The sequence below is a fragment of the Ambystoma mexicanum genome, chromosome 2q (genome assembly GCF_040938575.1).
Source record: "Ambystoma mexicanum isolate Mex_15411 chromosome 2q, UKY_AmexF1_1, whole genome shotgun sequence".
NCBI classification, from domain to species: Eukaryota; Metazoa; Chordata; class Amphibia; order Caudata; family Ambystomatidae; genus Ambystoma; species Ambystoma mexicanum.
Genome location: NC_090924.1, coordinates 1,184,153,162 through 1,184,175,362, shown reverse-complemented (window position 1 = coordinate 1,184,175,362; position 22,201 = coordinate 1,184,153,162). Strand labels below are relative to the sequence as shown.

Sequence of the window (22,201 nt, the reverse complement as noted above, 5' to 3'; positions counted from 1 at the left end):
AACAGGATTTAAGTGTTGGCCTTCGTATGAGCCTTTTACCTCATTAATATCACGTTTACTTTGTGTGAAGTGTCTCTCTGCCATCAAGTATTGGCCACAGGTCTAAAGGTTCTGAAAACTCTGATTGGTCAACATTTGGTTATGTCTCTGAGAAGGTTTCAGCAACCGGGATATTCATGTGAACCATTCAAGAAAGTGTGCCTCACCTTCTGAGGCTTATGCCTTGCCATTTGCAACAATCAAAAGGCGTTTGGTGTGAGGTGACTGTGGGTCTGCAGCCTTTGAACCTCTGCCATGCTTTTAATCCAATCTCCAACTGCTTGGCTAAATTTGGCATTTTATATCTACACTGCCATGATCCCAGCGTACCATATGGAAACTTGCCTTTGGCAAGATAAACTTTGATGACCCCTGTGCATCCCATGGAAGATTTCCTTTGTCAATATAAATTGTGACTCCGGACCTGTGGCCTTGGAACCTGCACCTATTTTTCTTCTGCAACTGCTTGGTTTAGTTTGATGTTTTTATGTTCACACCGTTGGGTTTCCAGAATTCCTTGTGGATGGTTGCCGTTGACAAGACATGTTGTGACTGTTGCAGTGCCTGAACCCTCGACACTGCATATATTGGCTGTTTCTTCCCTGGGACTGAGCTCGGGCGCATTGAGAGTATATTGATTATTTGTTATCTTGCCACCTTTTTCCACCTTTTTCGCTTGGCACCTTTTTTTTTAAGCGCGTTCTACCTTGTGCTTATTATTCATTTCAATGTATTGTACAGATATTCGCTTTTTGATGAACTTTTAGAATTTCATCACAACTACCATTGACTTTAAAATGACTTAAAAAAATCGAAGGTTTTTCATATTAGTTTAGGGCGACATCGCAAGCGTTGTTTTAACTTTTTTTATTTTAGCAGTGATACAATATTAACTGTTGTCATTCAATTCATGAAGTGTCTAATTGCTTAACTTAATTATTTCTATGTACAGTTCAAATAGCAGGATAACATACTACCATGTGTTTTAACCTGGGTTGAATGTTTTTGTCATTCTATTAGCCACAATGTGTTTATCATATTTTTGGCAATGCACTTTGGTGAATGTTGAGACTGTGATTCACTAAAGCTAGTTTTGCAGGCCGTGTGTGAGTTTTAGCCCATGTACTTTATTTCTGTACACATTGGATTATTATTTTCACACACATGCACATGCACAACCTGGGGAAGAGAAAAGAAACACGTCACCCAATAGTTGATTGACAAAAAGTAGAAGAAGGTCTCTCAGGCCTCAGCTCCTAGACACCTTAAAGTCTCTCTAGATGCCTATTAGAGGGAGGTTTATGGTAGAATAGAGCAGAGGATACATTTAGAGAGCGGGAATTTGCAAAGGCCTCTTGGTTGTATGGTCGATCTGCTCACAACCTCTAGAATACTATGTATGGTGCTGATAATCCCCTAGTAGTACTGTAATGACTGCAAAACCTGATGTGTAGACATTTAGAAGTGCCTGTGAAAAACGTTGCCATTTCATGAAGTTTTTTGCAAAGTTGTATGGTAAACTTGTTGGAAGGTGCATTGGTGAGGTCCATAAACCTCGTACAGCCCTACTTGTCACCTAACCTAACCTTCTATTCTCTCTCAATGTTATGTCCCTCTATTCTTTAGTTTGTCTTTTCTGCAGAAAATCTACTGTCCCCATAATAATCTCCTCCAGTGACTGCTTCACTCTCTCTGATTCTTGGATTCTTGGGTGTGTATTTGATGTAATATTTGCCATCATGCTTAAGTGGCGGAAAGGCTTACATGTAGATGGCATAGGAAAGGTGTGATTCTAATTTTAAATTGTGTGGCACACCAACTCCCATTTCCCAGTCTAGCATAATTTAAATTTCGTCTCAATACAAATGTTGTTTCTGTCTTCTGCTTCATAATTTTGTGAATGAACATGCCAATTTAGTTAAACAATAGGTGAGCATCCATTGTAAATTGGCTACTTACAGTCCGAAACGTTGTCTGCAGAAGCATAAACACAATCTATCACAGATCTGTCGAAGTTAACACCGGAAATATCTGTTACATTGCAGGTTGCTGGCAAGGTTTGCTCTAAAAATAAAGTTAAACATGAAATGTGTCACTTTTATACATGGAAGCAAGGTCACTGAAAATAAAACTAGCTGTAGCATATTTAATCGTTCTAGAGACCAATGATTTAAGCAGGGGTTGTTCCAGAGCACCTGCAATAATCAGTGATGACATGGTATTCATTCAGGGTCATGTGGATACAATCCTAATCCTTTCCATGTCACTCAATATATGGCACCAACCGATACCTCAGGCGTTAGTAACTAACGTTTTATGCATTATGAATTGTTTTTCGTTGCATTTTAAACACACATATTAAGCTGAGACATTGCTCATGATGTTCTTGCAAAAGACAAAAACCTCACCATAATCTTAATTTTCTGCATGTGGTATTGCATTAGTATTTCCTCAATGCAGAATTACACAATTAAATGCCATGTGCTTTTTACCCATATTCCTAAATGATTATAGGTGGAAAAATGTGCAGTTGTGTTTTTTTACACATTTCATAGAAAATCTAAATGAGGGCCTAGATATTTAGACAAAGCAATTGCATTTCACAAGTAATACTCAATATATGAAATGGTAATATTCACAATATAGGGAGACACACACAGTATGTTGGAGGTAGATATGGGTTAATTACACCAGGGGCCGGGTTACATTTTGTATCCCATGCGCCAAGGTTCCAATGGTGCACAGGGCTTTGATCTGTGCGAGTTTGCGCAAATAGCGCTGTAGCCAATGATCTTTTTTTTTTAATCAATGCGTTCGTTTTTGCGCATGCGCTATGGTATGGGATTATTGTGTGCAAACCTAGGTCTTTATAGCCAACAGACTGAACCACAACACCACTCGAGTCTCCTTGAATGCAACAGTGAAATGTTTCTTATTGCCTTTTTGCAGAGCATGTGTCGACTTCTTTTGAAAGGTGAGCACTTTTGTAAATGGATTGGGGACACTGGCTCAGTTCCACTTAAGAGGACTTTCCCTGACGTGGCAATCAATTATGCACGTTTTCATCTCATGTCATAGAGCCGACTTTCAAATCTCAAACTCGTACAGCCACTCAATCCAAACGATGGGCAGTTCTAATCACTAGGAAGAGAAACTAAACTGTGCATTCTTTCTTGCCTTCATCACACCACGTGATGCTTCCATCAGTGCAAACACTGAAAAAAGAAACATACAGACATATTGAAAAGGCCCGCTACCACACCTCCCTTTCCTCGGTAGCATGGACTGTGATTATTTCACAACAAACAAATCCGTGTATTGGTTGGCATGCTGTTATTGGTTGGCATAATACAGCCATGCTGCTCAACGAACTGGGTGTAGAAGGCCAAATCATTTTTGTTGGGCTGAAGCCTGAGGTGGTGGACTAAGATGACAATAATGTGTACAAAGAAGCGGTGAGGAGCCTAGTAAAGAGGTTTGTATCCAAAGAAAATATCGTCTTACACAGGATCAAGTTTTACAGCAGATAGCAGGAGCTAGCCGAACCAGTGCACGACTATGTCATCAAGCTGAGAGAAATGACGGCGCTGTGTGCGTTCGGAGAGGCGTCGGAGACAGAATATATGACATTCTCATTGTGCACACTAACAGTCGAAAAATACAAGACAAGTTAATTCTAGGAAAGGAGCTGCAACTGGATAATGCCATTCAAATAGCTAGGGCAATAGAAGAAACCTCGTGCAGGCGTAAGGAGTTGGCGGGAAGCCTCCCAGGGACAGAAGTGCAGGTCATGCAGTTCTGGGGGACAGTATGATTCCAATGAAGAAGGAGCAGGAAGACGGGATACACTCAAGCGCCACAGAACCACCAGCACCAAACCGCTGGGGCTGGGAAATAGTAGTGAATGTTCAGCAAGGAACAAGGAGTATTCAAAGTTCAAGAGAATCAGACATATTGCCATATCTTGCACATAGAGAGGGAATAAAGGTGCAGCTTCAGTGCAGAGTGATGAAGTCAGGAATGAGGTGTCATCAGATGAAGAGGGGTGTCCTACCGTCATCATGGTTTAAAGCATCGTGGCTCGAAGAGAAAAGCTGCACTATATTATCAAGATTGACAGGAATGAAACACGAGTGTTGGCAGACTCTGGCTCAAACCGTAACATTTCACCACTTTGCACGTACAAAGACATGGTCAGGAAGGACTGTGTGGAAGTCTGCACAATGTGGAACAAGCCCAAGGTGTTGGGAGGCGCCACCATGAACCTGTTGGGCTACATTCTGAGCACAGTCAAATTTAAGGGAAGAGTAGCAAAGATCAAAGTCTACTTCTCGGAAAAAAGCCCAGCTGTTCTCGGCTGGGATGACCAAGCCAGGTTACAGATTAGATCTGATCCCAGCGTAGAGGCACGAGTGTTATCTGTCACCACAGGAGGGGCGTTGGTGTCCATAGAAGAATATCCAGACTCATTCTCTGATAAACCAGGAAAAATTAAGAACTATGTGCACAAAATAAATCTTAAGCAAGCAGCAGTCCCAGTGACACAGAAGGTGAGACCTGGGCCCGCGATAGCAAGGGAAAAATGCTAAAGGATGGGACGATAGAAAACCTTGAGTCATCCAAATGGCTGAGCACAGAAGTCCTAAAAAAAAACAACGCTTGTATGATCTACGAATCTGCATTGACTTGCGCAGCCTGAATCTTGAAGTAATGGCACCCAGTTATCCACTACCCAGCATAAATGACTCTAATGTGTCTATGGAAATCTATCATGAGACCATCCTGTGTGAATTTGTTCACAAGGACCCAAAGTTCCATCCCATGAATGCACAATACATTTCCTAGGTGCCACCCTGTCTACAGCTCCCTGGAAAACCTGCAAACGACCCTGAGGTGTGCCCAAATCTACAGCTGACTTACAGTCCTTCAATGCAGGTGCAAGACAGAGCCACAGACCGCTAAATAAAATGAGAGATAATTCACAGAGACTGTATTTTCTTCGACGACAAAACATAAATAATTTCACTTTGGGTTCATCTGTTTTAAGTCTTAAGATAAAAATGGCTGCTTTTGTTATCATCGTGAAAGGACGTGGGCTCTGCAGCACTGGTGTAAATGGCAGTGCCTCCAGTGTTCGGTTGCATCCAGTGTGCCAGTGGTGGCACGAGGCATTGAATTATTCATCAGCAGTTGCTGCTCGCACTCAGGCTGTGATATCAGTGGGGGGTGATGGATTCCTCACCATCCTACGAGGGTCCACTTAGGGCAGAAGACAGGGTGATCGGCGGCACTGGAAAGCCCCCTCAGAGCTTCTCAGATTTGTGTACAGCCCATTGGGAATGTTGAAATGGGAGCTCCAACAAATCTGGGATATATATTATTTTTTTGGGTTCCCTATTTTCTTTCCTCTCTTCTGTTCGATGCAATACATGGAAGTGCCTGTTAGCATCCGCAACATGTTGGGCTGTTTCAATGGCTAAAGATAGGGTATGTTTGTTTAATTGTAATATGGCCCGTTGAAGTGAGGGAGGTTATGAGTTAATTAATTGTTATATGCTTAGGGCTTCCAACATTTCAGGCAAGGTTTTCTTTCCTAACAATAAAGTGTATTCTTAACTTGCTCTCTCAATTCCACTTGTGTTTCACCGGGGTTTAATTTAAGGGTTCTTAACTTCTCACGATAGAAGTTGCTGGTTGGGTGGGTACTCATTGTAAGAGGCCTTCCTTGATTTCAGTGAAGGAGGCAGTTACTGGGAAGTTTAGTTGGAAAGCATAGTTTTAACTCACCCCCCCCCCCCATTGCAACTGAGTAGCTAATCTATCGAAGCTATCAGCCACTCCAACCCTGTTTGTAATCGTTCTTTGGCCTGTCTCTGATGTGCAGCCAGTTGGGTTAGCACCTCATCTAGGGATGCCATAGTACTGGGAGATGATGTGATCTCACCGAAACTTCACTCAGAGTCGACTATAGAAACAAATTCTACGTCTTATGTGGTATCGGCACTTGCATCAATTTCAGTTACACTGGTCGTATTGGTGTTCCCTTTTCTCCTTTCCTCTTCTGGTGATCTAGGGGAAGAATGAGGGAAAGGGCCAGAGGAGAATCTTTGTTCCAGACTCACAGGTCTTAAGGCCCCAGGTCGGATAAAGATCTGGGGTTTTCTGATGGTTAAAAAAATCTGTCCCTGTGTTTCAAATGATAGGTGGCATCAAGATTAATCTCTGATCTATAAAATAGATTGTGACACTTAACTGCGATCTGTAATTGAATGGAAATTGACTTAGTGTTGATACTCGATCTTGAGCCTGAACTCTTACAATCATATCCTTCCATAAGGGCTGTTGAATTGCCAGGATCATGAACAAGAGACAAAAAACAGATTTAACTTTTTATGTATATGTTTTATTTTCCTTGAATGTCAGGATGGAGTAAGGCCTAACTTTCACTATGCTAAGCTGGGGATTCCATACATAAAGAAAACTAAGGATAGTCTATGTCATTAAGTTCACTTTAAAAGTCTGTCTGCATCCAAAACCTATACTTTCCCTAACAACTAAACAGATATAGCAATGTACCGGCACCCTTTCCAGGCCGCCAGACTTCAAATATGCCGGTAGGGGCTGTTGATTCTGGCAGGTCTGACCTGCCGGGAGCAATGGCCCCTGCAGGAATGGTTTTCATGGAAGCACTGGCACCCTTAGCAAAGGTGCCGGTGCTTCCGTGTCCCCATTCCGTGGAGTCCCATGGGACTGGGGACTTCCACGTTCCACCCCCAGATATGCCGGTCTGCCGGGACTTGTAATGTCCCAGTCACACCAGGATATCAGGTGGTGGAACTGTGTTGCGAATTTGGCTGCAAGGGCTACTGCCAAACTCGTAATGAGTCCCAAGGTGTAGGGATGTCAGCATAAAAAGAAATAGTGGTCAAAATAAGGTTCAGAGCTTCTTCCAGCTCTTGGCTTAAGTTCAACTTCTCTTCCCCAAGTTCATAAAAATTCCAAAAAAGGCGTTGGGGTTCCCTTCCCCAAGAGTTCCACACAGTTCACAATGATACAGGGTTTCCTGTCCCCAAGAGTTCAAAACACAGTTCCAAAAGGCCTTGGGGATTCCTTTCACCCAAGAGTTCAACACAGTTCCAAGTTCAATAAAATTCACAAAGTCTCAGAGTTCCCTTCCCAAGAAGTCAGCTCGCAGTTCACAAGATCATGGCGTTTCCTTTCCCAAGAAGTCAGCTCACAGTTCACAAGATCCTGTGGTTTCAAAACAACAGTCAATTCAAATCTCATGACTTTCAAAACAAGTCCAATTCAACTCCTTAACCATTCAGGCTTTTTATTACTTCACAAAGGTTGCTTTCGCTCTCTGTATTTCCCATGAGCAAGTAACTGTGGTAAAATGCAAGCTTCTTCACATTTGTTTTCGTTGGCTCTTTTCAAGTAGGGGTTACTCTGTCTAGGCACAGTTGTCCAACCACACGGTCCACGCATTGCAGATCACGCTACCGATAACCTTGCCACTTTGTTATGCTTCCGAAATCTCCAGATACATTGATGAACACTGACTTCACATTCTCTTTGGCATTCTCATAACTCATTCTGTGGTTTTCACCTTTTCCCACCACCTTGCTTTCCATTTACGCATAGGTATTGATCACTTGCTTTGATCTCGTATAGTATTCACATAGGCTCATCACACCTTTCATTTAGTTTGGTATTCAATAATGCTTGCAGCATTCCAAAGCTACTTATGTTATGTTACGTTATAAGTTCTTTTAGAGCGCAAACTATCAGTTGCAAGGGCATCAAGTGATCAAATTAAGAGGAAGCAGAGAGAAAGATAAGCAGGACTGCCAACCCATCTTAGGCCACGAAGAGAACGGTTTTAAGTGTTTAGCGGAAGATCAGATGATTGTCTAGGACACAAAGCCTGAGGGGCAAACTGTTCCAAAGAGAGGATGCAGCCACCGAAAAGGAGTGCCCTCCTCCCCCCCAGGTGCACACGCTTAAACCGAAGAACCGCAATGCGGCAGCAAGTAGCAAACCAGAGTGGGCATACCAGTATATAGTGCCCGAACGTCAACTGCCGATACTCTGGCCCTGTACCATTGAGGGCCCGCTGGACCAGGCAAAGTGCCTTAAACTTCCCCTGCTGGGCCACCGGGACCCAATGTAACTGAGAATGGCGAAGCCACGTGAGCTGGCGGGTTTTGAATGATCTGAAGCTGCTGAAGCAGATAGGCTGCTTGCACCAAATATAGAGTTGCATTAGGCCATAGAACCTGCGACTTGCGAGGAAACAACCAGAGTCCAAGGTGAACAGGAAGAAAATGGAGGACTTTACAGAGAACCCGACGTTTAAACTGGAAAGCTTTGCAGACTGCACTGACCTGATCAGCCATAGAAAGTGAAGCGGACATCACAACCCCAAGATCTTTCATGTTGGAGGATGGTCTGGACAGAGGGCCCATCTCCGGGAGCCAAAGCTCAGAGGACCAGGGGGATGTACTGGGCAACGCCCCAACAACCAGCACCTCAGTCTTCTCACAGTTTAGGTAGAGCCAGTTGTAACCCATCCAAGCATGGATCACCTGAAGACATGCCAGGCAACGAGCCGCCAAGGTGGAACAGGCTAGATAAAGACACATCACAATTTGTGTGTCATCAGCATAAGAACAGCACACAAACCTAAACGAGTGAATGAGCTGAATAAGAGGACGTATGTAAATATTAAAGAGTAATGGAGAAAGAGCCAACCTCTGAGGAACCCCACAGGTGATGGAAAGAGGAGAGGACGTGAAAGTTGGCAGAGAAAGAGACTGCGAGAGATACAGAAGAAACAGAACCAGTCTAGTACCCGGCCCGCAATCCTTGAAGCCGAGAGTCTATTGTTCAAGATGTTGTAGTCAATAGTATCAAATGTTGTGGACAGATCTGAAAGAATGAGTGCCCTGACGCTCCCCTGGTCCACGAAATGGATAAAGTCATCCACTACAGACACTAAAACAGACTCTGTGCCTCTGCCCGACCTGAACCCTGGTTGCGCTTGATCCAGGGATGCACAATTCTCCTGCAAAGAACGGAGAAGAGGGGAGACAAGGGATTCTAGAACTTTCATGAGAAAGGACAGCTGAGTGATTAGACAGAAATTAGATGGAAGTAGAGGGTCAAGATTAGCTTTCTTCAGCAAGGAAATTATCAGAGCATGTTTAAGCAAATAAGGGATGTGACCCTAATAGAAACAAAGATTCATAGCTGTGGGCACATGCTGGGCAGTCCCTGTGATAATCTCCTTAAGTACGACCAAAAGAATTGTATATGACGGGGAAATAGATTTTAGGCCACGAGTGGCGGCAATAACATCCAAGAACATGGGAAACTCTGACCACACTATATACTTTGCATCTTTATCCAGCATTCAATAATACTTATACCAACTTGAAGCTTGTTCGGCACTCAACAACACTGAATTTCATCTTCCATAGAAATTGTAATGATTCTTAGTTGGTTCAGTATTCCAATAGGCCTTATTCCAGTCCCAGAGCGCCTATGGTATGAGTGTCTCTTTGTTTACACTCACTGGTCTGTTGTCACTCCTTCAGGCCTCTTGATTCGGCTTCTAAGCGTCTTTCGGCTCTGTCTGTTCCTCGCGGTAGTTTCTGCGAGAAGCACATGCTGTCTTCAGTTTCTGCTGTGCGTGGGCCCTGCTCTTCCCTAGTGGAGGCTTCCAGCAGCCTGCGGAGATCGGCAGCATACGCTGTTGATACGTGGGAAAAGGGGTAAGAAGTCTTCTTGACCCTCTCATGGCCTGCACTGGCCCCGGAGTCATTTCTGCACTCCTGCTCAACCCGTCTTCGCTCCCGTCGGTTCCTCTCTAGCCCGCACCACTTCTGCACGCAATGTTCTCCTTAGGCTGTATCTCTCCTGTATGGTTATTTCCTGGATGGCTCACCCCAGGTTGGTTCTCCTTAGCTGCTGGGCAGTCACCCATTTTACACACCTGGAACTTTTTAAGTGACTTCAGGTGCAAGGCATTCACTTTAATTGCCTGACCATAACTAAGCCAACTAGATGGAGATACCAGCTGTGAATGGAGGGTAGCACAAGGGCAACGCACTGGTCTTAGAAGCAAGACCATGCAGAGCAACAAAGATTTGAATCCTAAATCCGTGCTTAGAAACCGAACTCAGGTACAGTATTAAGCGTGTTATGAAAAAAACAATTTAATAAACAATTAGACTAAATGCCTGACTTTTACAACCGTTTTTCTCCACAGCCCTCTTCCTCGTCTCAGTACCAAAGTGGTGTGAATTAATGGAAGTATACATTACTCCCAGTTGCTTCTTCCTCGTTTTGGTATTGATCTGGTATTTCTCTAAATTAACAAAAGTGGGTTAACATATATTTGTCCAGTCCACCTAAGCAGTTGGAGGTGCCCTCCCAAGTATTTCTTCCCCGTTCTAGTATAATATTGGCATTTTGGAGAGTCACTTGGAAAGTAAGAGGAGGGGAAGGATTGACAATAGCCTATAGTGGCCTTTGGGACCGAAAGTTCATTGTGAAAAGGAAATGGGGGATTCTATGCCTCACTCAAGGTTGTCCTCTCCCCACTCCCAAAGTCTTCTCCACCCACGTGATCCTCACTCGCAAGGCCCAAAAGTGATGGCCTATCCCTGGCTACCTGAGCAGCAAACACTGGGGGAGAGCATACTTACTAATTAGCTTGCTTCTGGAACGGTTTTGCTTCTATCGAGATTGAGGGGGTCGAGTGTTAATTGTGACTTACATACTTGGGAAGAAGTGGCGTTTTTGTTAAACTGTGGCAAGCTTTTATTTGCCTATGTTCACCCTCAGTTCTGGGGGGAGAGAATACACATGTAAAAAAATGGGGAACACTGTTTGCATTTCAACCTGAAAGTATGCTTTTACGCCAAATGGCGGTATTTCTGTATTTCACAGTGAATTTTTTTTTTCAAGAACATGAGTTTCCTTGTACTGCTACTGGTCTTCCGTTCTCTGTGTCAGTCATCATTTCAGTACGTCAAATGTTGATACGCGATGGTTTATTTGAGCACTTTAAGATGTGTCATCCTTTCACTCAAGGAACTACTTAGGGTGAATTACAAACGGGCTGTTGCAATTTGCAGATTGGCAAACACAGAACTAGTACTGTGTTTTTTAATATCTATTTACAGCAGTGGTCTAAAAACTGTGGGACGCCCCCCCCACCCTCAGCCACGGGGAGAGGGGGGAGACGAGCAGAGAGGGGGTGGAGGGGCAGGCAAAGCACTTCCAAAAGTGATTAAGGTCTGTGCTTTTAATAACAGCAACTATGTTTTCTCAGGGAGGGGCTAGGCAACAACATTTGGGTTACAGTGTCTTTAGTCTGTGCATTATGTATTGTTTTTATTTCATTTTGAATCGAGATCTTACAGATAAAAGGCTTACTTATTGTGCATTGCTAAGCTCTCCTCAATGGGTGTTTTTTCTTTCATTATAGAATAGGGGCACTGTCTGAGTTGGGTTTCCAGCAAGGTCTTGGCACCATGCACCAGGCCCTACATGGAAATGTGATTGCTCAATTGCTAAATTGTTCAGGGCCCTCCTGCCCCGCCCCTCTGTATTGGTGTTAACTTTTTTTATAGAGATAGCTGCGAAATGTGTGATGTCCATAGACAAGCACACTGGATTGTTTTGTATGTGAGACTCTGATGAGCATGCCAATCAAAGAAGTTGCCTCACATTGTAAATCCACTAGGCCAGTGGTCTTCAAAATGTTTTGGCCTGTGCCCCCCCTGAGCAAAATGTGGGCAGGCCAGGGCCCCCCAAAAAATGCCAAATGGGCAGTATGTATTGCGCACCATTACTGCGCCCTACTCCCAGTATAGTCCCTGGGATCCTCCACCTGCTCCCATCACAGTGGCTGGGCTCCCTCATCTCACTCCTACTCAGTCCCTGGGCTCTCCCCACCCTGCTCCCACCACTATCCCATGGTTCCCGCCTATCCTGCTCCCTCCACAGTCCTTGGCTCCCCGGTCCCGTTCCCAACACAGTCCGAGCGCCAGTGGCAGCTGGTGAATTTTTTAAGTGGAGGGGCATAACTATTTCCCCCAAAAATGCCATGGCAACCGAGCGCAGTGAGTGAGTCTGAACCAATCAAGGAGGGTTTTGGGGGTTCCCCCGTGAATTTATTTGATAAAATAATGGGTTAAAATGTTGCATTGTAGAGCATTCTTTAAAAACAAATGGGTAAATATCCAAACAGTTTGCAATTGCTCCTGGGGGGGCCAAGGGGGCAGGCAAGACATGTTTTACTGGCCATCTATGATAGATGTCCAGCAAAAATACACACACACACACATTCATAAAGCAATCACTCTATCATTTAAACGAGCATCCATCACCATACACTCACACATAACACAAGCATTCACGCATCCATACACATGTTTCAATAAAATAAATGAACATAAACATACCTTCTGCATTGGCCTGCATGTGGGTGCTGAAACGCCCTGTTCCAGGTTGCTCTGTCCATTTGTGCGAGGAGGCGCAGGAACTCCCCATCGCACATACAGACATGCAGTGTCCCGGCCCGCATTTCCAATGAGCTATGCAATGCTGGTGAAGCAAAACGCCCCAGCCTTGCATGGCTCAGTGAGCATGTGTGGCTGGGGAATGAACTGTCAAAGGGAAATCGGGTTTCCATTTGACAGTTCAGCCTGCCCAGGAGCTCTCCCTCAGCTGGAAAAAGCAGCTGAGGGAGTGCTCATTGTTTCACTGGGCTGGCTCCTTATCTCCTCCAAAATGGGTCAGTGTGCCACTGAGTTGGTGCCCCCTTGCCATTATAGATGAGCCGCAAGGCTCGGACTGTCATATAGGGCAATGCCTGTACCAAAAATACAAAATGCTAGTGTGGGCCAGTCAAAATTGGCCACCTTTTGGCCAATGTGGGCCAGTTTGATGAATTCCTTCACTATGTAGTTAGTCAGTTTAACCATTGTTGCTGAATAAATATTCTATAAATATCACAACGTACTTACATTTTAACACAAAGCACCCCCTTGGGTACTATTCAAACAGTCTATGAATGAATATCCATTTACAACTGTGGGCCACTTTTTCATTGGTGCCTGAAACAGTGTCATGCTTCATCCCGACCATGTGAGCCACCCCTCCCCATTTCTTACAATCTAATTTTCTTTTTACATTTCATGCTGGGCTCTCACAGCCCCCCAGGGATGCGGCCACGGCCCCCCACGGAGCTGCGCCCCACAGTTTGAATACCGCTGGCTTAGTGTGTGGTGCAAGGTCGCTCTGTCTCTGTTGATTCTCATTGATGTTTGTCTGAGTGTTAGCAATGGAGCCCCTTTCAGTTCCTTGGGTCACACACATAATGAATTAGCTTAAAGGTATTCATGCCGAAGATTGCCTCAAGGTCCCGTTGCAGCTTAATGGGCCCCTGATTACCAAACTCAAGGGTGCTCTAAGGGCACCCTCTGAAAATGCGATGGAACTGATTAAGTTAAGCAACCTGATGCATGTGGAGCAGAAGATCATGATGTCTCCCTCCGACCTTGTCCTTTTCTGGACAAGTTCCCCTTTTCCAAGCAGTGGGTTTTAATAACAGGGCTCCCGTTTAATTGCCTTAAGCATAATAATGTTATGAGATACTGGACAGGCATTGCAGCTGAAGAATATCATTGCCTTGTGTTGTCCCTGGAATCTAGAAAGGACTATGCACGTGTTATTGTTTTGCCTGAAACATTGCTCATAAGATAACTCTGCTAGTGTTCGTGTATGAAGGCCGGCACAGTTCGCTTTACTGCTGCTAGGTTGCCATCGTGTTTCCAGAAAGCCTTTGCACTTGCTTGATCCTGAATTTTCTGTAAGATAAAAGCTGTTGGAAATATGTTTCCATGGTAGTACCTTTAGTGAATGTGTTACACCTATTGCATTTAGCACGGTATGCATACATGTGTAGTGGAATCTAGGTGCTCTGTGTTCAGCATGGGGTCAAGTATTGTATATAATATGTATCGTTTGGCATGAATATGACATTGCTGTTAATGGTTGTGTTTCTCTTTGTAGGTACCTGTGTGGCTTCTACTATACAGAGATCTAGTACTTACTGACTAACTGGCAAGTGGGCATCTTCTTCTCTCTGGTAACAGCAGGGCCATCGTAAGCTCTTTTGGGGCCCCCCATCAATGACCCAAAGAAATTAAGGGTCTCAGTGTATCTTTTCCCACCCCAACCCTCCCATAGCAATCACAATGCATAGCTTGATATGTTTCTTGCAGCAATTAAAATAAGCACAAGGACTCCCTTTCACCCCCACCCCCTTCATTCTTGTTGTAATCATAGGAATAAATTAGTAGTTTCAAGGGCAAAATGAGCATTCAACGATTAGGTTACTTGTGTTCTAGCAAATATATAGAACTGCATTTTCTCAATCGCAGCCACAAGGAGGGTGTACAGGCTGTAGAATAAATGCAGGCCACAGATCGTATGAAATAAATGCACATAACTCAGAATAGACAGAGAATTCAGATGATCTGATGAGTCACAGAATGCAAATGTGATCAGACATGGATATAGGAGACCAATTGGAAGCAAGGGGAAAGCTATGCATACCATAGCACTGAGTGTGGATACAGATTTTAAACTACTAGGAGGATGTAAATATACGAACAGTGTAAGATTAGAAGAGGGACATGGTTTTCAATTGGTGTTGCCATTAGAGAGCAAAGAAGTAACTGGCGGTGATGTGCAATATATCAATGTTCAAACTTTTATTAAAGCTTAAGGAACACTATCCCCAGTGAAACCATGAGTGAGGCATTTTTGAAGAGCCATACCCCGAGAAAAAAATCACTCTAAAGGGCTGACAATTTTGAAAGGCTTAGGGACGGGCAATTTTGACAGGTTAGCCAGTATAAGATTAAATGAGATGCCCCGCATCACACCTTGGTTAAGAAGTACAGCTGGGATGTGTGCCCAATCTGCAATTTACAAATGTGTATACTTTATTAAAAATTAAAATACAACTGACTTGGAAAGTACACAAGACACATAACCCGAAATGACAGTTTTTAAAAACAAAATGTAAGAGACACATATTATGCAAAATGGAAATTATTCTAGCCGCATTGTCGCCACTATCAAGGGAAGTATATAAGTACCAGCATACTACCTGATCTGATTAGTTAAAATACTTCATCTGTGTTTCTTTTTTTGTACTTTAAAGCTTTAAATGCACCCAAAACACAGCGTGTAGATTGTTATTTCTGATGTGCAGAAGAACCTTTGAATTGCACAAAAAATACATAATGTTTTGTTTCAAATAATTAGAAGTGTGATGCCTTGTCTGCTCTCTTCTGTCTAGAACCCTTTCCACTCAAATGGCCTACATGCAAAGAACAATCAGGTAATGGGCTAAGCAATGCCACCAGCATGTTAGAAGTCAAACCTTTCCACAGGATACAGCACAGTTCTGTCAGTGATATAAAATGATTTGTCCAGGATCACAGTATTATCTGATGGCAAAGCCAGGATACAAGCATGAACGTTTGCATGAACGTTTTTGGAATTTGGATACGTAATCACTTCTCCGGACTTACCCTTTATGTTCATCTTTAAATGTGGCTGCCTTTTTGCGACCCCAATTTCTAGACCTTCACCATAATGATGTTATGCTTGTTTTAATAGCAACCACAATCTAGTGAAGGTACATTGATGATAATAGCACCTTTTATTCTACAAATGAAAGTACATATACGAGCAGGTATATCATATTCAGACATAGGAAAGACTGAGTCAGTCTTTCGAGAATTTGGTATTGTCATCTCGACTAAGAACACACATCTTTGCAACAATCGCTTAGCACACTGAGCGATCTTATGAAACGTTGTACCTTTGGCTATAACACATGATCAATATAATTGCCACAGAAAGGTGAGAATGCTACAGGTGTTGTCATAGTGAGCACACACGCTATGTAAACCACAGGGAGTTAAAAAGCATTACATAATTAATTTATCAGAACAGAATGTACTTGTCAACAACAGACAAGCAATAGGTTGAGAGCCTCAACAGAACACTATACAATACCCCGACATGTACTATTTAAGTTTGGTGAACAATGGGAAATGTCTTCTTTAGATCAGGCAGCCTTGTATCCCCCTGTCCCCCAAGGTGGGGGTCCAGGGCAGGTACCTCTTGTTCCCCTCCCATAAAGACATCTCTGGAGAACCGTGAATTTTTCTCTTATTCCCAGAGATAGCAGTCATTCCTAATTCACGAGACACCCCCTCAGATATGGTGGACCACTTACTGTCTTCAGTGATACATATGAATTGCTAGTCTATTTCAGGGTAGCTTTGGGATTATATTGGTGTTAATGGTGGTGCCAACAAGACCTGTGCCTGTAGTGGGGAATAATCTCCAGCTTCATTGGTAACCTCAGCATTTGATGAATGGAAATGATGGCCTAAGGGCTTTGCTTCCATTTCTCTGTGTGTGACTGAAGGCCATCTGCCTGGTAGGCAGCCCCAAGCGTGTTTGATTTTTCCAGCACAACATGATTCTGGTAATTCTATCTCAGAAAGTGACTTCTGCTAAGATTGCCTCCCTTTTGTAATGCTCCAAGAAAGAGTATGGTGCATGTGTTCTCTTGACTGAGCCCTATCTACCGACACACCAGTGACTGACATGTAGTTTGGCAACATGGCAGACACAGAGTAACATGTACACTCCAGACAAAATTGAAATTATTCCACATCCACCGGTTGCCTTTCATAGTGTGTCTTCATAATATAATTTATATGTACATGGACTCACTTTTGACATGGTGTCTAATGTTTTTATCAAAGTATAAGGAGAAAGCCTATCTTTCACTATCACTATGGGTGGCTGATGCCTATGTTATTAACTAAGATGCTTGTCAGTTAGTTGGGAATGGCCAAAAGGAATAAGTCTGCTGTCCAAAACTACACTTTTCTGACCCTGCCACTATTGAACACTAACTTAGGTCTAGAGAATGACTCTCGTCTCCTAAGGGTACTTCTAGTACCCATCTTTTAGCATGTAATATTCTCTTGGATCTCTTCTTGGATCAAACTCTTCAGTTTTTTAATTGGGTCATTGGGCTTTGTCTTCTTTTTGGATATTCTTCTTGTGGTCCTCTTATTAGTTCTCCTTTCTTGTCTGTGGTTTTCAGCATATCCTTGGAAGTTAACTGAACTTGTGTTGGGCTTTGCTTGATATGTGGTTCACTTGCTCACATTTTCTAAGCTTGTTCCCATATTGCTTCCTCTTCAAGCTTATATTGGTTTTGTACAGGATATTGAGTTGCTTTCCCCTTTTCCCAGGTTATTTGTTTCCATTCTCCTCTTCTTTCATTATTTAGCTGCTTAATAGTTCTTTCTCCAAAGTCACAACACTTATACGTCCTGTGTTTCAAGTTTAACTCTGTTTCAGAATTTCTCTTGGGATGAGTTAACTGCACAGTATGATTATCTTTGGTCCTCCTTAGCCTCCCGTTCTCTCTGTTACCTTTGTTGCGGTAGAAGAACGTCTTTGGGAGCCTTCTTCTCTGGAGCCCCTTTTTCGATTCATGGACCGGCAACACCTTCTCTTTTTCGGCGTCACTCTCCTTGCAGTTTCCTGTCTCTATTCATAGTGTCCTGGTCATTTGTTGTATGACCATACATCCTGTATCCTTCTCGTGGCGGTGGCAACAGTGATATTGCCCTGACCTGCCGCCCACCTCAGATTCCCATCCGTGGTCCCACCACCACCTTCTACTGGGTTCCGACCCTTCCTTTATATCATGCTTTTGGTTCACCATAGCTTTGGCATACTGTATTGCAAAATAAAGCAAATTAGAAACTTGCAGGCTTCCAGGTTTCCTTCTCCGTCAAGGTTGACATAGCTTGAGGACTTCCCCAGCTGACACGCATGGTCTCTGTCTCTCCTTCTTGTTTGTCTTTTTATGAATGCAAATTTATCCACATACCCTTCTCATTGGATTGGGCATCCTTATTTAAAGGGACATGATATTTTATGATAAGATAACAGCATCTATATACATCTTATACACCATCTAGACAACTCAGCTCTAGTAATACAGGCAAGTATAATGCACTCAGAATCAAACAATGTAGAGGCACGGGTAGATCCTTCTCAGCCAAAGCATGGAGCTCTCTGCCAACAATACTGAGATCAGAAACCAATCAGGAATATTTTAGGAAACAGCTTAAAACCCTTCTGTTTCACTAATCCCTCCTCTGCTCCAGCTCTCTCTAAGTCATCTATAGCTTTATATGTCATCCCGTTTCTTGGCCTGATATGTATATGTAGCGCCCTGATGCCTGAGGGCTTTGAGGCTAAATAAATGAATAGAATAAATTAGAAGTTTCTTCATCCCAGTTTTAATACTTCACAGTTTCTGGTATTATATTGTCTTCATCCCGGTCTTGGTATTTCACAGGTTCTGGTATTGTAGTTTCATCATCACAGTCTTGGTGTTACACAGGGTCTGGTTTTGTAAAACACCCCATAATAGGCCTCAGTATGCACCACTTGAGGGAGTTCCCCACGGAAACGGAAGTCCTTGTCCCCTAAGGGGGAGTCTCTACCAATGCAGTCCCACTTGCCTCCAATACTATTGTGGAGTGGGCATGCCTCCCTAACTTCATAGGTGGGTGCTCCTCCTTGGGGAGAAGGGACACATTCCCTCAATTCATCACAATCCCCAGAGCCTGTTGGAAGTTTGGCTAAACATAAGTACAAGTCAGTGTATGACTTGATATAACTGCCTGAGAAAATACAATGAAACATTGGAAAACAAATGTCCTGTTATTTTATTATCCACTGGTTTTCTAAATGTATTGGACCTTTGTGGATCTTTGTCTGGGACTGGCATTTGCCCACAACAAGTTGCTGAGCCTTGACTTGAAGGCTTCCTTTCTTCCCTACTGAAGAAGGCTTTATGCCTTCCCAGAGGACGAGGGCATACCTCTGGTGGCTGGGTGAGAGCCAGAGCTACAAAGGAAGCTCTGCCAGTACAAGAATATCACACAAGGGGCATAATGACTGAAGTCTCTTTTTCATTTTGGGAATACCTAAGCTACATGTCCTTTCTTTTCTTCCCTACTACTTTCCTGCAGGCAAGGCTCCCAATAGCTAACATCAGTGAGCAAGAGGTAAATCTTGTGTAAAAGTGGTGAGACTGACCCCTTACAGAAGCTTGAAATGGACTGATCCACTGTGGCAAAATTATGGTATCAGGGGTCCCCCTTAGTAGAATTATCATTGAATTCTCAGAGTGGGACAGTGCCGCCAGACCACATTCGGATTTTACGCACATCTGCTTTCGTTAAGGATCTTATGGACCTGCCTTACCTCACCTTTCGTCCTCTATATCTGTCCATTTGAAAGCTCCCTCGTTTTATGTTGTGGGTATGAAAATAATTGTTCTCATCCCAATCCAAATGCAATGGTTTATAATACATTTAATTGATCTCTAATGAGTTCCACGCGTGGCGTCCAGTGATGCACAAACCAAAATGAGAGAAGCTCACGGCTTCTGAGATGTATAGGAAAAAGGTGGTTAGGGGGTAGTGAGTGACTGGGTGGGATGATTTAAATGGCATACACACAGCAGACTCAGCTGCCTTCTGTAATAGAGACTATGTGTAGTGCAGTATGATGATGTGTATGTCACATCACTGGCTTCTGTACACATTGGAAAGAGCATGGCATGAGAACTGTCCACTCTTAAGTAACCTCTTTGACTATAGCTGATCAGACTGTCTTTTGGACAGTCTCTCTTTTCGGTCCATTACAGGTGTTAGGGAGGGAGGATGGGTGTAGGAAACCCACATCATTGATGTATTTGTATCATTTGGTTGCTGCCTGCCCCATTGCACACTGCCTGAACCATTGCACTTTCCTTTGCAGTCATCTGGGATTTTGGACGGTTCCAACCCTTGGGCAGAAATGGAAATATGCCTTTGTCGACAGGCTAGAAGAGCATGCTCTGGTGCCATAATCAGATGTATTAGGAGGTGAATTTTTTTTTTCATTACCACAAGTAGCAAAAAGAAATGCCTTATGCACTAGACTGACATATTTTTCAAAGCCAACGTCAACCGTTCAGTGCCCCCTTAAGGGTGGCAGTAAACTATGCAAACGAATGAAAAATTCTTACCAAATGCAGGTAAACATGCTTCTCCAAAGGATATATCATCAATGGCAATGGCTTCATTTAGAACAGTAGTGTTAAATATTCTACCTTGAATTGAAATCTAGTAAACAGTGAAAAGGGAACACATCAAGTTAGTTCCATAACATTGAAACAATGGATATGCACAAACAGAATAATGGAAAACAATATAGAGAGACACACGTGTTTATTTTGGATGAATCCATAAAACACCCAGTAAATAGCATACAAATAGATAATATGATTTAAGTACCGAAAATCGTACTAAAACATAAACACATTTTTTAAGAAGAATGTTCCATGGTCCATTAAAGATTTGCAGCACATGCAGCACAAAAAGGTACATTCCAAGTGGCCACATTATTCTAAAATCATGAGCGTCATCGAAAAGCAAAAAGCTGGCTTGCATTGTCTAAAGTCTAAAGTACGAAGAAGGGGTAAAAGAAGGGTTGAACATAGCATCTACAAAAAAAGAAAATGCATGGTTGTCTCTCAAGATTGTTCATCGCAACCAGACACTGGACGAACATCATCACACCTTTTATTCTTATTCTCGTACAGGATAGCTGATGAAATCTATTTATTTTATTACAATCCTAGCCTGATAGTTTTCATGGAAAAAATATGAATTATCCAATGAAACATTCTTAGCCTACATAATATCAGCTGTAAAAGGCACCTTTGTCATACCTTCTTTAAACTAATGTTCATAATCAACTTTGAGTGCCTTTCCTTTTAGCATTCCCTTCATGCCTGCTTTTATCAAGGATACACCATTAAACAAATGTGCAAAACTTAATTTCCTCAACATTTTACACACATAGCTCTGCTACTTAACTATTATTCTTAATTCTTATTTTGAGCTAGAGTGGCTTTCTCATTCCTCCAAATAACTAACCAAAGTAAGACCGGAGCCATCACTATGTGGAAGAACATGTCTTAAATTTAATTTTGTATAAACCATTATTATAGCTGTAAATTTGTTTACAACTGAAAGTGATTTCAAGAATTGTACTTCCATAGTATCTACGGCCTAAACCATTGTATAGCCTCAAATACCAGCTGCATAACCAACAATACCAAATTTATTTGCTTTGTAAAGTCTTAATGCTGGCACTAATGATCGCCCTGTTTTTACATACAAACATAGATTGATTAGAGAGCATGGGTGTCTTATTAGCATGGTCATTCCAAGTACAATTATTAGCAAAACGAATGTACAAGTAACAAAAACTATCCACATTAGCCAAGTCAATTCCATTAAGAGTAAATCTATGTTTATAGGGTCTGCAGTCCGGAATAATCAAGATCTTGGCTTTTGGTCTGGTTTATAAGTAAGCCATGTTCCAACATAAAGTTACTATAGCCATCTATCAAAGTTTGAGAGCTGTCTGGCAACATTCCAATTTCATAGTTATGGTTTTTTGACGGCACAAGGGGTCGTACTGCAAGTTACGGGCCCTGAAGACCAGGTTAAAGGCCTGAGCACAGCGAGGCAGATTAATGAGTTACACACGTCCAGAGCTACTGGACTGGACTGAAATGTGGGTCTTTAAAACTATTAAAACACACACTCTCCTTCTCTCCTCACATATCCGACGTATCTAAGAAGTCACACTACCAGCTACACCTCCTCAGAGGTATCCTTCCTTTCCTCTCCTTCCCCCAGAAGCTCACTGTCTCTAGAGCCCTGGTTCTCTCTAAGCTGGACTACTGTAACAGCCTCTATCTTAATCTGCCCGCCTCTACTCTCCGCCCTTTGCAACTCATCCAGAACAGGACTGCAAGACTTGTCCTTGGCTTCAAGCCCAGGGACCGTATCTCTCCAGGACTGAAATCACTACACTGGCTCCCAGTGACTGCGAGGATCAAGTTCAAAACCCTCTGCATTGTCCACAAGGCCGTCTTGGGCTTTGGGCCAAAATACCTTCAACT

General features: G+C 42.9%; 1 protein-coding gene across 1 annotated transcript in view; it reads right to left on the bottom strand.

Annotated features, from left to right (window-relative positions):
* Positions 1 to 22,201, bottom strand: part of MALRD1 (MAM and LDL receptor class A domain containing 1) — a 3,359,462-nt gene that overhangs the window by 2,909,206 nt on the left and 428,055 nt on the right. Inside the window, exons 11-12 of the mRNA XM_069646615.1 lie at positions 20,252 to 20,348; positions 1,999 to 2,103 (exon numbers count right to left, since the gene is read on the bottom strand). Of these exons, the coding sequence (XP_069502716.1) occupies positions 1,999 to 2,103; positions 20,252 to 20,348 (202 nt within the window). The remainder of the gene's footprint in view (positions 1 to 1,998; positions 2,104 to 20,251; positions 20,349 to 22,201) is intronic.